The 15,000-nt window shown below is 32.0% G+C and overlaps 1 protein-coding gene across 1 annotated transcript in view; it reads left to right on the top strand.

Annotated features, from left to right (window-relative positions):
- The window catches only part of LOC145249431 (uncharacterized), a 911,941-nt gene that overhangs the window by 304,610 nt on the left and 592,331 nt on the right, over positions 1–15,000 (top strand). The window contains exons 36-38 of the mRNA XM_080110989.1: positions 1–147; positions 7,060–7,266; positions 11,330–11,486. The exon at positions 1–147 is cut by the window's left edge and continues 2 nt beyond it. Of these exons, the coding sequence (XP_079967115.1) occupies positions 1–147; positions 7,060–7,266; positions 11,330–11,486 (511 nt within the window). The remainder of the gene's footprint in view (positions 148–7,059; positions 7,267–11,329; positions 11,487–15,000) is intronic.

Below are 15,000 nucleotides of genomic sequence, written 5' to 3'. Positions count from 1 at the left end.
TATCTTCATGTCGGATACAATCAAGCAATCACCATTGACCAAACGGAACCGGATGTTCCTTTTAACACCCGCGTCTATGAAAATGGGCACGTGCATTTCCCAAAAAGGACATTTTTCATGAAGACCCATCTTCATTCTTCTGGAAAAGTAACTAGTCACGCATTTTCCTACGCCTTCTAACGAAATTTTTCATTTAGTTAATTATCATTTCATATATCAGAGGTTTTTTTTTTTCGATACAAGATCAGTTGTGTTAATTGATTCAACTGTAAGGCAGATTAACACATTCTAATTTGAAAATATAGATTAGTTGTACAAAAAATTTTGTCCAGTTTTTTATAATAAATTATCCCCTTTCATATATTCGATGACATGCTTGGGGAGTGCAAATATAATAACTTCAATGTTAAATATGTTTATATATTTCTAAGTACAGGATAACCTCCTAAACTAATGAACGGATCATTATTAATTATAGAATATATATTTTAGATTGAACAGTTAATTATACGTGAATATTATTTTTTGTAAACGTTAGAAGTCAGTAAGCGCATATAGAAACATTCGCACTTACTATAAACTAATAAAACAATAAAATATCATTAAGATGCAAAAAACTGTAAAGAAATCAATTGAACTTTATACAAATTTTGAAGTATATTAATACATTTTAAACGTTTTAGCAAGCATCATTAAATACAAGAAATTATAAAGAAAATCGATCAGTATACAAATTGTGAGGTATATTAATGCATTTTAAAATGTATTAGCGCGGGCATGAGAATGAATTACATGTACGCGCTTCGTCGAAGCCTAAACAACTTAACTCATTCTAAATTATAGAATATGTATTCTAGGTAGCAAGGTGAGTAACGTGGGCAATTTGAAAAAACGTTCAACTTTGAAATTAATGCGATATTTATAACTCATATTCTTTCTGAGAAAATTATTTTATTAGTATATCTTATTCGTATATATATATATATATATATATATATATATATATATATATAACTAGTGATAATTTATTTGACTTTATTTTAGATGAGTAATTTGTTATATTCATTTGGGTCTTATCTGGTCTTCCATTGTCGATATATACCGAATATATTATTTTATTATTGGCATTGTTTGCGATATCTTATTTGTATATTTATTTATTTATTTGCGGACTGTTATCCTCATCTTCATAGTTATTGTTTCACGACGTTTCGGCCAACTTCTCCTCTGGCCTTCGTCAGATTTATTTGAATTTACACGACCAGAAACTCAAACCTTGATCGACCTTCGGAACCGTGGCGCAGTGGATAGAGACATTGAATTTCTACGGTTCTAACTGAGCATTGTCTGAAGATAGCGGTTTCATTCCTAACCAAACCCGGCGAGAGGATTAGTTGGCCAAAACGTGGTGAGACAACAACAACTATAGAAGGCAGTAATTACTAGGGCTGTGACAACAGCATATTCTTTTCATTGTTTTGACTCTCGAGTATATATCCGGGACAGATACAATCAACCGAGAACCACATCACTGTACACAAAAACATATAAGATATCAATGGATACAATATAACTGAGAATCAAAACAAGGAAAAGAATATGCTGTTGTCATAGCCCTATTAATTACTAAAGATACAGTTAAGGCACTCATCATTCCTATTCCGTAGCGGTTAACCACCTGACGAAAGCCAGAGGAATAGTTTTTTTACATAGGTATTTATATGTCGTTACATATTTATGATCATGTTTCGGTTAGCCAGTTACAAGTAACTAGAGACCTTTTCAAGCAATGTTGCTCATACAAAAAATGGAGTCCGCAATGAAAATTGGAAAAACGTTCACAATTTTCATTACGAACTCTGCTTTTGTATATTTCAAGTGTAATATAAATATAGATCTTGCTGCTCAACTCCCTGCCTAATATGTTTGTATATCTGGTCCCAAGTTGTAGCCCCTTATGACAAAGTTTCACTGTGCATTGTTTTGGGTGAAAAAAGTGTAGAAAAGGTTGGGTATGGCCGACCCCATGAACGGGAAAAGAAATCGATTTACACTTATAGTACAAAGTAAAAAAATTATAGACAGAGATGTAGGTGGAGAGTAAGACGACTAGTTGAAACAGTGCTTATGTTTGGCGGTTATAACATAATAAGCAAACCTATGAGAACCATGAATTGTAAATAAATAGATCAGGTACTTATTGAACAACATATGTTATGTTTCTTAATGACTTTGATCGAATGAAAACCTTAATGGGATATAAGTAATAACCAAGAAATTGACAGCACTTAGCCATTTTGATTAGTTACAAAGCGTAGTGCCTTTTCTGATAATATATATATATATATATATATATATATATATATATATATATATACATATATATATATATATATTCTTTTTCTCTCTGTAAATAGATAATCCTTTTAGACTGAGGTATTTTTTTATCTTACAAAAGAGACAATTTACGAGCATTTTCAATTCATTACTAAAACAAATATAAACGCTGTGCGGGTTTAACCGTCTTCCATCAAAGGAGGAAGTTCGATGGGAATATAAAATTCACAATCGGTCCCCAGTCGCATGTATATCCCCCTTAGAGGAGATAACGACGTTAGGTTTTTGCAACTTATAGATACAGCACCCTTTTAGATACAGCGCCTGAAATTCTCAAATTGGCCACCCATCTGGTTCTGGTCAGGATCAACGTTGCTTTACTTCGGTGATTTAAAAAGGACCGGTGTCTTTACGTGATCATTAATATCCGACCAGATGTCCAACTCTGCGAGGAGGCAAATATATAGGAAAACTAGATATAAAAACTATTTTTTTAATTTTGTATATAATACACTTATATGCAATCTTTACATCTTTCTAGTCGGAAGTATTTTATGTTTCGCCATCTCCGGAAAAAGGCAAGAAAATTTACAGAATTTAATAACACCACATCTGAAAGGTAAATTAATAGCATAAAGAATTACTCTCGCATTAATGAATCATCCACATCATCTCCTGTTTACATTACGCTTTTCTGTATGCCATTATTAAGTTTATTGAGTTTAACAGTCGAACGACAGTCGCACAAATCGCATAAATGTTAACGTGTCAAACAGGTGTGAACGAATCTTTGTCAAATTTTAAGTAATTAATTTTACCACGCGTTTAAATGCGTAACTAAATGGTAAGTCATGTTAATATATAAGATTACATATATCTAGAATTTAACCACAGAATTCGCGCATAAGCCTGACGAACCCTTTAGTGGATGATTTTAATTTAATTTAATCTGTTTAATAGATTTTGAGGTTCTTTAAAGTACAGGATAGCAAATTTAAAGAATTTACTTTAAGGAACCTCAAAATCTATTAAACTGTAGACGAGAAAGAGCAAACAACTGTATTCACAACATAAAACTTACTCTAGGATAGCGATACAAAATAGCTTTAAAACTAACAATAACAATGGAAAAAAAACAAATAAATAAATTAAATAAACATGAATATACATAAACGATCACACATATATGTATATATATATATATATATGTATATATATGCATGTATGTGTGTACACATAGGTATATTTATATATATATATATATAAAAAGGAAGGAAAAGATCTACCGTGAACCACTAACCTAGTTCTAAAACAGATCCTTTGTTCGATAAAATGCATGCCCATTGGCTGATAGGAAGGGGGCGCGGTGGATACTAGAAAGCTGATTGGCTAACTAGAAATCCTCAACATATATAAAAACAAGAAGCAACCACAGAATTCGCGCATAAGCCTAACGAATCCTATAGTGGATGAAACGCAGAATATTCAGTGTAGCTTAATCGCCATATATATTTTATAAATTACTAACTAGCTCTACCTACGTATTGAGCACTTTTGAAGTAAATACTTAAAGTTTACGCATAAATCTATACTTTCGTATATTAAATTTATGTGAGTAAATGAAGTAGTTATATATATATATATATATATATATATATTTGTACACATCGACATACAGTCCTGTTTCGTTGTATCACAACTCATCAGTGCCGCTAGACTAGCACCTCTCCCAAGCCGAGGATTGAACCCAGAACCATTGCGTTGACAGTCAGCAGTTCTATCGATCGACTCACGGGAACGGCGCCCGTAAATAATCTCGCTAAATGTGTATTGAAACAAACATCCGTCCACCACTTTTACAGTGATCTAACCGCTTTGTTTATAAACAAAGAGCGAGCGTCGCATTTTTCAGCCAATTTAGTAGCGGGTGAGACTACTTACGACAATGCTCTACCCAAAGAGGGGGGCTTAAAATATTCGTAGTCATCAACATACAGTCCTGTTTCGTTTTATCACCAGATATATATAAAGAGCAAATAGTTAATAAAACATGTTAAAAACACCTCGAAAAAGAGTTAAACACATATTTAATCTGAAAAGGAAACACTAAATAAGTGGATAGTCCTTAATCCGCGGAGTTTCGAAGAAATACTTTCTTTCTCATCAGAGGGTAGGAATTAGCAAAATGCGGTATGGGATTTTGCTTGCAAATGTATTTGATGAAACTGCAAGTAAGTCAAAGATCTTTGTTGATAACAAAAAGTTAAGCAGAGGGTGGTGAAAAAGATGATTTCATGTGAATGGATTGTTTGGTAAAAGGTAAAGTATCCAATGACGCTAATATCCAAAAATAGAAATCCAAGAAAGTTAGTTAAATTTCCATTTGCACAAGTAAAATCTCAGAAAATCGCGTAATTGGAAGATGGTCCAAAATAATCCAAAAGGCCGAAATTCGTGGAATAATTCACAAATAGGTACAAGGAAAAGAAGAAAGAATTCCAATAATATTACTAAAATAAAAATAAAATAGGCATTAAATTCGGCTGCCAATAATTAAGAAAAATGAGTGAAGTAGATGAGAGAAAAAAGATTGAATGGTGATTGAATAAAATATAAAATAGAAAAGCAAATGTCAAAATGACCCAGACAAGATGACGTAAAAGACGCCAAATATATATATATATATATATATATATATATATATATATATATATATATATATATATATATATATATATATATATATATAATACATATATATATATATACATATATATATAAACCTTGTGTATCGCTTTATTGCAGCTCAATATTTAATTTTGAAATTGTTATGACACGCAGAGAAGTAATTTGCAAGTCTATTTTTCGGTCGCCCACGCTGAGAATTGAACCTTCAATCAAGGAATTAATTGTAAAAAGTCATATTTTTCTGAGAGTTGAAGGTTTAATTTTCAGTTTGATTCCCGAAAAATACAATTGCAAATAAATAAAGTGTTTCGATTGTAACATTTACAAGTTTTACAAGATACACCAGAACAAAATCGAAGATTACATCGACAAAAATTTTCTGAAAAATATGCTCAAGATGAGAAAAGTAATTCGAAGAGTCTAAATGATACAAATAACCAATTCTTATCTAAAAAAAATCCAGAAACGTTAAAACTGATTAACTTAGCAGTTTATCCGTTGCACCGTTAGTTCATATGGAGATTTAATACTTAGATCTAATTTAGAATATGATTAAGATATATTAAATGGTATTTAGAATATAATTACTTGAAACCTCTATTCGGATTTAGCTGAGGGGAGAAGAACAATATATTTACGTAAATAAAATAAATGGTTCAGTTCGAAATTCTGCACGGATTCCCGACTTTAGCATAAGCATTCCTTAGTTAAAAAGGCATACCTGGAGAAAAGCGAAGGTATATCTGACAAAACGTTGTGTGAATATCATTATGATTAGTATTAAGTTTATCTAACCAGATGTCATCACTAGATAACTCTGCATTTATAAAATTATATTTTATATTTTGTATCTCGCACTTTTGTTTATTTACTAGCAGGCCGCCCGACGTTGCCTGGTCGTAAAATACGCATGAAAATTATATTTAAATCTATGTAGGATTCCTACTTACTAAAACCAGAAATACCGTAGGAATTAAACGTAATATCAAATTCATTAATTTTTATTTTTATTTGTTGCGGACTATTATCCTCGTCTTTTTCGTTGTTGTTTCACGACGTTTCGGCCAACTATTCCTCTGGCCTTCGTCAGGTGGTAACCGCGACGGACAGGAATTCTGAATCTCCTGACAGCATTCACTGCAATTGCTGCCTGACGTAGTTGTTATCATCTCACCACGTTTTTGGCCAAGTAAGCCTCTGGCCGACTTTTGAGTAAGATTGAAACCGCTATCTTCAGACAATTCTCACCTGGAACCGTAGATTCAACGTCTCTATCAACTGCCACCTGACGAAGGCCAGAGGAATAGTTGGCCGAAACGTCGTGAAACAACTAAGAGAAAGATGAGGATAATAGTCCGCAATAAATAAAAATTAATAAATAATACTCATCTCAATAATGAAGTCCAATTAAATAAAACATTAAATTCCTTTTTTAAAAAACTGAGACATGTGCAGGCGAGTATTATGTTTTGTTCACTTCTTGTAAGTAAAAAAAAATGCTCGAGCTGAGATCAAAATAAAAACCAGTGAGTCAAGTACGATAACCATTATGCGAAACTTACACGGGCTTTAAACGTGTTTTCAAACCTACTTATCCCTTGCATATATAATCTGTCACGGGAAAGATTCACGTACCATTTTTTTTTAATTTTGACCCCTTAGCAGCCCTTTTTTTCAAGATGAACATTGATTAAAATGTTTTCCACATCTCTGAATACCCTATATACTTTTCAAGTCTCTATATCAAAAATGCGTTGAATATATAGTTTGAGAATTGTGCGCTCACATACACATTGTCGATATTTTTCAGAATTATTGTTTTTACTTTCTAAAATCATCGTCTTAGATATTCTGACATTTGAAAATATTTCGCTTCTTCATAAAACATACTACAAACATCTAATTATTTTACACAGGTTTGTTTTTACATGTAAGTATTCTCTAGATCGCAATATTTCTCGCAGGTATAGAAATATTAATTTGTTAGCCGATTCAGAAAACAACCACAAATCATTTACTTGTTTTATTTTTTAGGTTTCTGGAATCGAAGACTTGTATGTGTTCAATGGAGGAAGTGTTACCGTGGATACGAATGGAACGATTGGTTTAGAAACGTTAGATCCAATTAAATCAGCTCGCACTATTTCTTTGAAGTCTATCCATGTCCAAGATAAAGGTGTTTTGAAATTAGATGCCATCTCTGTTGATCTGCCTTTCACTCTTGATGCTACAAGTGTACAGGTCTGTATTTGTTTGTATTTTACAAATATTTTTAATTTTGTTTTTGTTTTTATATAATAATTGAGACTTGAGTTATTCTAATGCACAACTCAATAAAAAATGAAATAGTAGTTTCGTTTCAATATGTTTATTTTATTCAACATAATCCGGAAAACAATTACGAATGCGATTCTGAATAGTTGGAGTAATTGTGTTTTTACACTACCGTTAAAATAGTGAACAATACAAAAATAAATAACAAAAATCAGAGAACTAAGTTAATGAGCAGAACAATGGAGATGAAAATATTCACAAAGGAACACAAAATAAAGCAAAAATAGGCTTATTAATCAAAATGTGGCGATAATTTTAAAACAAAATTACCAGACAATAAGCCAATATTTTTAGTTAGTTTCAGTGCAGTTCTATGTGTTGCGGTGGGTTTTGCGGACAGTCTTGAGTTTACAATAGTTGAATACAATCATGAGTTGGGCACAGGGGAATACAGGTCGTGCCTTTGATCAAGTCAACAGAGGTTTAAATAATTGATTATTTTAAATTGAGACTGGTATTAACAGACAAAACCGGCCATGATATGATGTGTAGGTATGGATTTTAGCGTGCGTAGAATTAGGGTTATGTTTTTGTGTGTTTTATTTTATTCTTATTGTTTTATAATGGCGAATCCGCTTGTGCCCTCCTCGGCAACCGCCAATGTGACACAGCCAGACAACAGACAAAAAGACTACAAGGATGAAGAACACGGAAACAACGTTGGGGTCGGTGATTTTATCGAGTGGAATAGCACGTGGTATCACACTTTGCAATTTTTATGTATAAGTCCATATCGGTTAAGCAATGGTTTCAATATGTTTATTTAGTTTTATTAAATGAGACCTTGTAAACAATTACGTATTATTGTGAAAGATTTTTTAAAGATAGAACTTGCTTATATTTGGAAAATATTGTATATGTGCTACGCTGCAAAATCGAGATAAATACCTATGATCTTGTTAGGATATAAGTTTATAAACCTATTTCAGGAATACACCGACTGACTCAAACACACTAAGTATAGTTACCCTAAGGCGGCGTGGTTGTTGCTGCCACAGAGACGGGTTGTCGTTAATCTATGTTTGTTATCTTCCTGCTTTTGTATTTGATTATTAAGATCAAGGCCACAACAGATAGTTTAATTCGTGAGTTGATAAAAGTTATATTGAAAGGGTGTTGCTATTTCTTATTTTATTAACCATTCTCAGTGTCCAGGTAAAATGGTCCGACTCCAAAAATGTATGAACAGTAAGTCTGATGTCTTTTTTTTTTACACGGTGATCACCACTTATCAAGGCCCGGAAGCCACTCAGGGATAAGGGTTATTGCTTTGTTTAATAGATAGTAAAATGCTGATTCATAAAGAAACAAAAGTTGGTTATTTGTCATTGTTTAATATCAAGGCCGTGAAAAGGTAATTTGACAACATCTGTCCGGAAGAGAACAACATATATCATTGATTGTTAAAAAAAAAGATAATACTTGTTTGAAAACGTGCGACCTTTCTGGAAGCAACCAAGAAGACGCGATTGGTAATCAAAAATATAATAATTATTGAAACCGAGATACTTTAGTCGGGAAAGAAAAGATGGCGAATTGTAAGAAATTTTTGGTAAATGCTGACTGAAACGACTTACAAAAAGTTAGCGGCAGAAGAGAACACACGATAGCTGGAGAATGACAACATTGAATGCGAAGTCTAACAGTAGGCGTTCGAAGGTGGAGACAAATTGTATAAATTGTTATATAAAAACAACCCAAAATTGATATAGGAAGTTGATTGAAGATTTCAGCACAAGAAATAAACATCTGTTAAATTTCTGTGCGTTTGTCTTCTTTAATCAATAACTGACATTCCCTCATCGCTACCGACAATAATGGCACGTGATTCGTATATCATGTGTCGCTATTCTTTTAATCATATAAAAATTTAATATTTATTCGTGTGATAATAGAATATAAATCCTAGTATTTTCCATTCCCACAGTCATTATAAGTTAAAATTTCTCAAAGTCACGTTATTCGTTAAATTTACAACTTATTGTGGTTGACATAATTCATATGTTATAAGCAATAACATATTGGAAAATTAGAAATTCTTCACAATCAGAGTAATAAAACTAAATCTATTGAACGAAAGCTAACTTTATTGTGAAAAATCGCTAAGTGCAATAAATCATGTAACAAAGAGTTCAAGAATTTTACATTTATTTCGAATCTGAATGCTATTTTGAGTTTTAATAGTGTAGCCATCATGAGGACTTCGATTTGTTGAATGTAAAAAAATGCACAAACACAGGCAGGAAATTCTATATTGATTCACTTACAATAAAAGTGTGCATAGTCGTAAAGTAGGAATATTTACACGTGTAGGCCCAACACGTTGTATCAGAATACGTCGCAAGGAACATAGGACAAGTAATAACTCGATTCCCTGTTTTGTTTTTGTTTTTTTTTTGGGGGGACGACATTTATTTCTCGAGTACAACGTGATCGTTCGTCTAACGTGTTCTATCATTTTTATAGTATGTTTACTTACATTAAGGTGATTTCACATTTTGTATGCATTTGCATAAGCGCGTCCGCGATGTTACATAGTTCATCTATTTGTGCTATCCTGGTAGTGTGGAGGCACTGGAGTGAACATCTCTTCAAAATGTACTTTTAAATTCCTTAAATGCTTTATATGCGAATGTTCTGATCGTATCATTTGTATGTAAGCGTGAAAATGCGCAACCCATTCTGGTTTTTATTTATTTATATTGTATTTTCAAACAAGGTACAATGCCACTTTGATGTAGAGGATTACTATCGGACATAATTTGTACGGATACAATGTAGTGAGTTGAGCAACAAGATGTCTGTTTACATTACACTTGAACTTCTGCATGTCAGTACAGTCAAGGAAACAAGAATCCGAAAGTGAATTCCAAAGTCTATCAGTCATTGGGAAGAAACTATTAGAGTAGAAGGCTTTCTTACATCTAGGAGTTTCTACTGTGTAGAGGGGGGGGTGCTGCTTGTCGGGTTTGTCGATGGTATTTACGTCGAGGGAGTAAAAGGGCTTGTAGTTCGTCTGAGTACTTATCATTAAAGTACTTGTAAAACAGGCAGAGGTATGCAGCATTTCGTCGATGGGACAGTGCTTGAAGCCTAGCTGATAGTGCGGGACATGTTAAGTTGGCGAATTTATTTGAACATTGTTTAACGGTGAGAAATAGTAGCAGATGCAGCAGCCCAAATGTGATAACAATACTCCGTACATGGGCGAATGGTGGCCTTGTAAAGGTGGAGGGGACGTAGCTTTCTTGCAAGGTAGAGAGAGCCCACCTTCTTTGCAGCACCCTTGGCAATGCACTCAATGTATTGTTCCAACTCATGTTCCCCGTGATCGTTAAGCCGCGGAGTTTAAACGAAGTACTTTCAGGTTCTCTATCATTAGCCAGGGCTGTTAGTGGTTGAGAAGGTTTCTAGTAGTTATTAATGGAAAGGAGCTTAGTCTTGACCGCATTGAATGTGACCATCCATTTTGTCCCCATTTCACCACGGACCGGGGGTCCTCTTCTAGGGTTTCCACCATTGCCTAAGATACGTGTTCATTCGTTTTCCTCTTGTGTATAGAGCGTGGTGTCGTCAGCAAATATACCCATCTCAGAGCCATATTCTTCAGGGAGGTTGCTAAACGGTGAACAGTCTCCAGGTTTAAGTTAACTTTTTAAAATATGAGAACGTGTTGCTATAGTGACATACTTGCTAAGTGACCGTTACAGCAGCTTTGTAAGAAAATTCCATTGAAAGTTTATCCTGAATCATTTACAATGTGTTTACGACATTTAATAATTATTTTTAAAAAAATTATATGCCGTAAAACGACCCATGGCACTTATGTAAACGTTAAATACAACAGATTTTATCAGGTGCTTATGCAAAATTCTTTCTTGTTTTTAACATTTAAGAATATTTTACAAAATTTATGTGCGGGTTTATTTCATTTTTTTACATTAAAAAATTTGTTTTACAAAATGTACAGGTTTACGGTGGAGGGGAGTTTTTAATTAATACCGCCCTCGACATTAAGACCCACCATTTGTTTGCAATCTACTCGGGTGGAATTATCAATCTTTCTGGAAAAGGCCTCAAGACACACTCGAACGTGTCAAACGCTGCAAACTTTGGACCAGGAATTGGTGAGTATAGTATTCTGTATTGACATTATATATATATATATATCTCTATCTATCTATCTATATATATATATATATATATATGTATATATATGCATATGTATATATATGTATATCTATATATATGTATGTATATATGTATGTATATATGTGTATGTCTATATATATATGTATGTATTATATAAATGCATGTATGTATATATGTATGTATATATATGTATATATATATATGTATATATATGTATATTATATGTATATATATATTTCTGTAGAAATATATATTTCTGTAGAAATATATATATATTTCTGTAGAAATATATTTTCTTATAATATATATGAGCATTATTTAAGAAGTTTAATGTAATTACAGAGCAATATAGAGAATAAATGCAAAAAGTTATATTCAAAAATTCATAATGTTGACCATCTTATAATTTATTCCTTTAATTCAGTTGGCTTGTACAATTCTTGACAGTATCTATTTCGTAGCGCAAAATTAATCACTTAATTATTATATCAATCATAGCATTTATATTGTCCTTTAATCCATCCGACAAAAGGAATTAAAGTGTGATTTGACATTGTAAAAATCTGAAAATTGGAAGAGAGACTGTGAATACCTTTTTTATATTTCCATTATGCCATATTTAATTTTGTATATTTTTGTATATATATGTATTATATATATACATGTATTATATATATACACATATATGTGTGTGTGTAAATGTGTTTGTATGTAAGTGTGTGTGTAGTGTGAATGCATATATATATATAAATGCATATATATATATATGAATATATGTATATATATATATATATATATTTTTTATTTAGCAAAAATGGTAATTACTAAAAACCTCAACAAAGAGCTCAATACTAGTGCAGGGCAAATATATTTTTATTACCGTTTCATCTGCTTAGTTACACATGTTTCGGTTACCGAATCGTATCAAAGACCCAGTAACTTCATCAAAACGGTAATATATATATATATATATATATATATATATATATATATATATATATATATATATATATATAGTGTTATAATGGAATAAATCCAGAGGAAATCCGGGTATGAGAGCTCAATGTGGTAAACAGAGCAATAAGATAAAAATTATAACACGGAAATTACATAATTGTCGATGCAATAATTTATTTCAACCTTATGGTATTTTCAAGCATCTAAATCAGACAATTACATTTTTGATACTGAAAAAGAAAAGAAAAATCGTGCTTCGACCCTCAAAAAACCAAAGGTGGTGGTAGTAGCAATCCACTTAATACATTTATAGAGAGGGTGGTAGGGATTTAAAAAAAATAAAAATTAAAAATTAAAAATAACAAATAAAAAAATTAGATTAGACACTTATAAGCGGCAGCTCGATGTAACCATAGATACACACACACACACACACACTCACACACACACACACACGCAACACATACACATACACACGCCTCTAAGATGTACGTTCTGACATGTAAATGCCTTGACACGCGTTTACTAACCTAGGAAGGGGGGGGGCGAAAGTATACGGATATATAGTGAAAGAAATAGAACAGCGCGTAATGGAAAAAAGAAGAAAAAAAAGAGGAAGAAAAGAAGAGGATACAGTGATTGAGTCATGGAAAGTAGGTCTATTAAAAGATAAATAAATTAATAAAAAATATAACTAAAAAAAAAAAAAAAATAAGAAAATAAAAATAAAAAGAATATTATATATAAAGTTTTAAAACTATCTGTATGTTATTATGTAAAAATTGATATTATCTTATAATTCATTTAAATATTTTATATGTGATATAATACTATGAATTTAAAAATTGAGTCTATATATTTAATATTTTATATATTTTCATGTAAATAATTTTATTGGTGATTATAGCGGTCGTTGTAATTAATATTTCAATTCTTAATTGATTAAGAAGTGGGAAAATGTAATATTGATCGCCCTCAATTCGATAGGACGTATCTAGTTTCGGTTAATATATACTTTTATTCCCTCCGTACAACAAAATTATTCTCATGCACGCATAAAGAAATAAATAAAATAATTAAATTTTTGTGTTGATTTGTATCAAATCTAATAATATCTAGTTTTAGTATTTGGTCTTTTTGACTTAACTCAGTTTAATAACTAATGTATTATCTGCAGAGAAAAATTATTATCTTAAGGCTATCTCATTTATTTATAAGTAATTTGGACAAGCCAGGTACTTCGGGGAATATATCTATATATATATATACACACACATATATATATATATATATATATATATATATATATACATATATATATACATATATATATGCCTAGCTTAGATTTCGGACAACAAATCGTAAAGTAGTTATTATCGAGTATATACCGGACAACACTATAATTGCCGGTGGGGTGGGGTAGGATTGTTTATCGTAATTAATCTAGTGGTGTTAGATTCGGTGTCTTTACCATTATAGAATTCTCTGTTCGTCGGATCTAGAGTTATTGGTTATTTTAAATTTACATTTATGTCTACATCTGGCCATCAGTTCATCTCGTTTGTTTAGGAGATTACTGTGTTGGTACTTCAGGATTCTTATTTTTTCCTCAAGGCATAAACTGCATCTCTGCCTAAAGCCGTTTGGAACGTCCGAATGACATAGGATTGACCATGAAATCACTGGGGATCGATTCTCATTTTTTAATAACCACCATTGTTTAGCTAACTCGGTTTTATTCTTAAGTTCTGGGTTATTGAAAGAATGTTTGTGGTCATAAAAACGTTGTTTCCAGCTTCCGGCGGAGACTAGAGATAAGCGGATACAGTGAAAAACTCACATATATTAAGAAGGAAAATAAAAACAAAAATAGATCTAAGAACAGAGGCCGGAAAATAATATGGTTTAATCCCCCTTACTGTCAACTATCCAACATAAACATAGGGAAAGTATTTTTGAACCTAATAGATAAACATTTTACCATAAATAATCCACTTAGGAAGATATTTAATAGAAAAACAATTAAAATAAGTTACTCGTGCACTAAAAACATGGACAGAATAATTAGCACTCATAATAATAAAATATTAAACAACTCTAATAGAAATAAGGCGACAGTAGACAAATGTAACTGCCAAGTGAAAAATAACTGCCCACTGGACGGTAATTGTAAAGTTGAGTGCGTGGTTTATAAGGCCACTATCCACCCAGAAGATAATAACAGGGACAAAAAAGTTTACTTCGGTATCTCCGCCGGAAGCTGGAAACAACGTTTTTATGACCACAAACATTCTTTCAATAACCCAGAACTTAAGAATAAAACCGAGTTAGCTAAACAATGGTGGTTATTAAAAAATGAGAATCGATCCCCAGTGATTTCATGGTCAATCCTATGTCATTCGGACGTTCCAAACGGCTTTAGGCAGAGATGCAGTTTATGCCTTGAGGAAAAAATAAGAATCCTGAAGTACCAACACAGTAATCTCCTAAACAAACGAGATGAACTGATGGCCAGATGTAGACATAAATGTA

This window comes from Euprymna scolopes, chromosome 28 (genome assembly GCF_053919585.1).
Source record: "Euprymna scolopes isolate OS-2025 chromosome 28, ASM5391958v1, whole genome shotgun sequence".
NCBI classification, from domain to species: domain Eukaryota; kingdom Metazoa; phylum Mollusca; class Cephalopoda; order Sepiida; family Sepiolidae; genus Euprymna; species Euprymna scolopes.
Note: the sequence above shows the minus strand (reverse complement) of the source record. Positions and strands in the feature narration are given on the sequence as shown.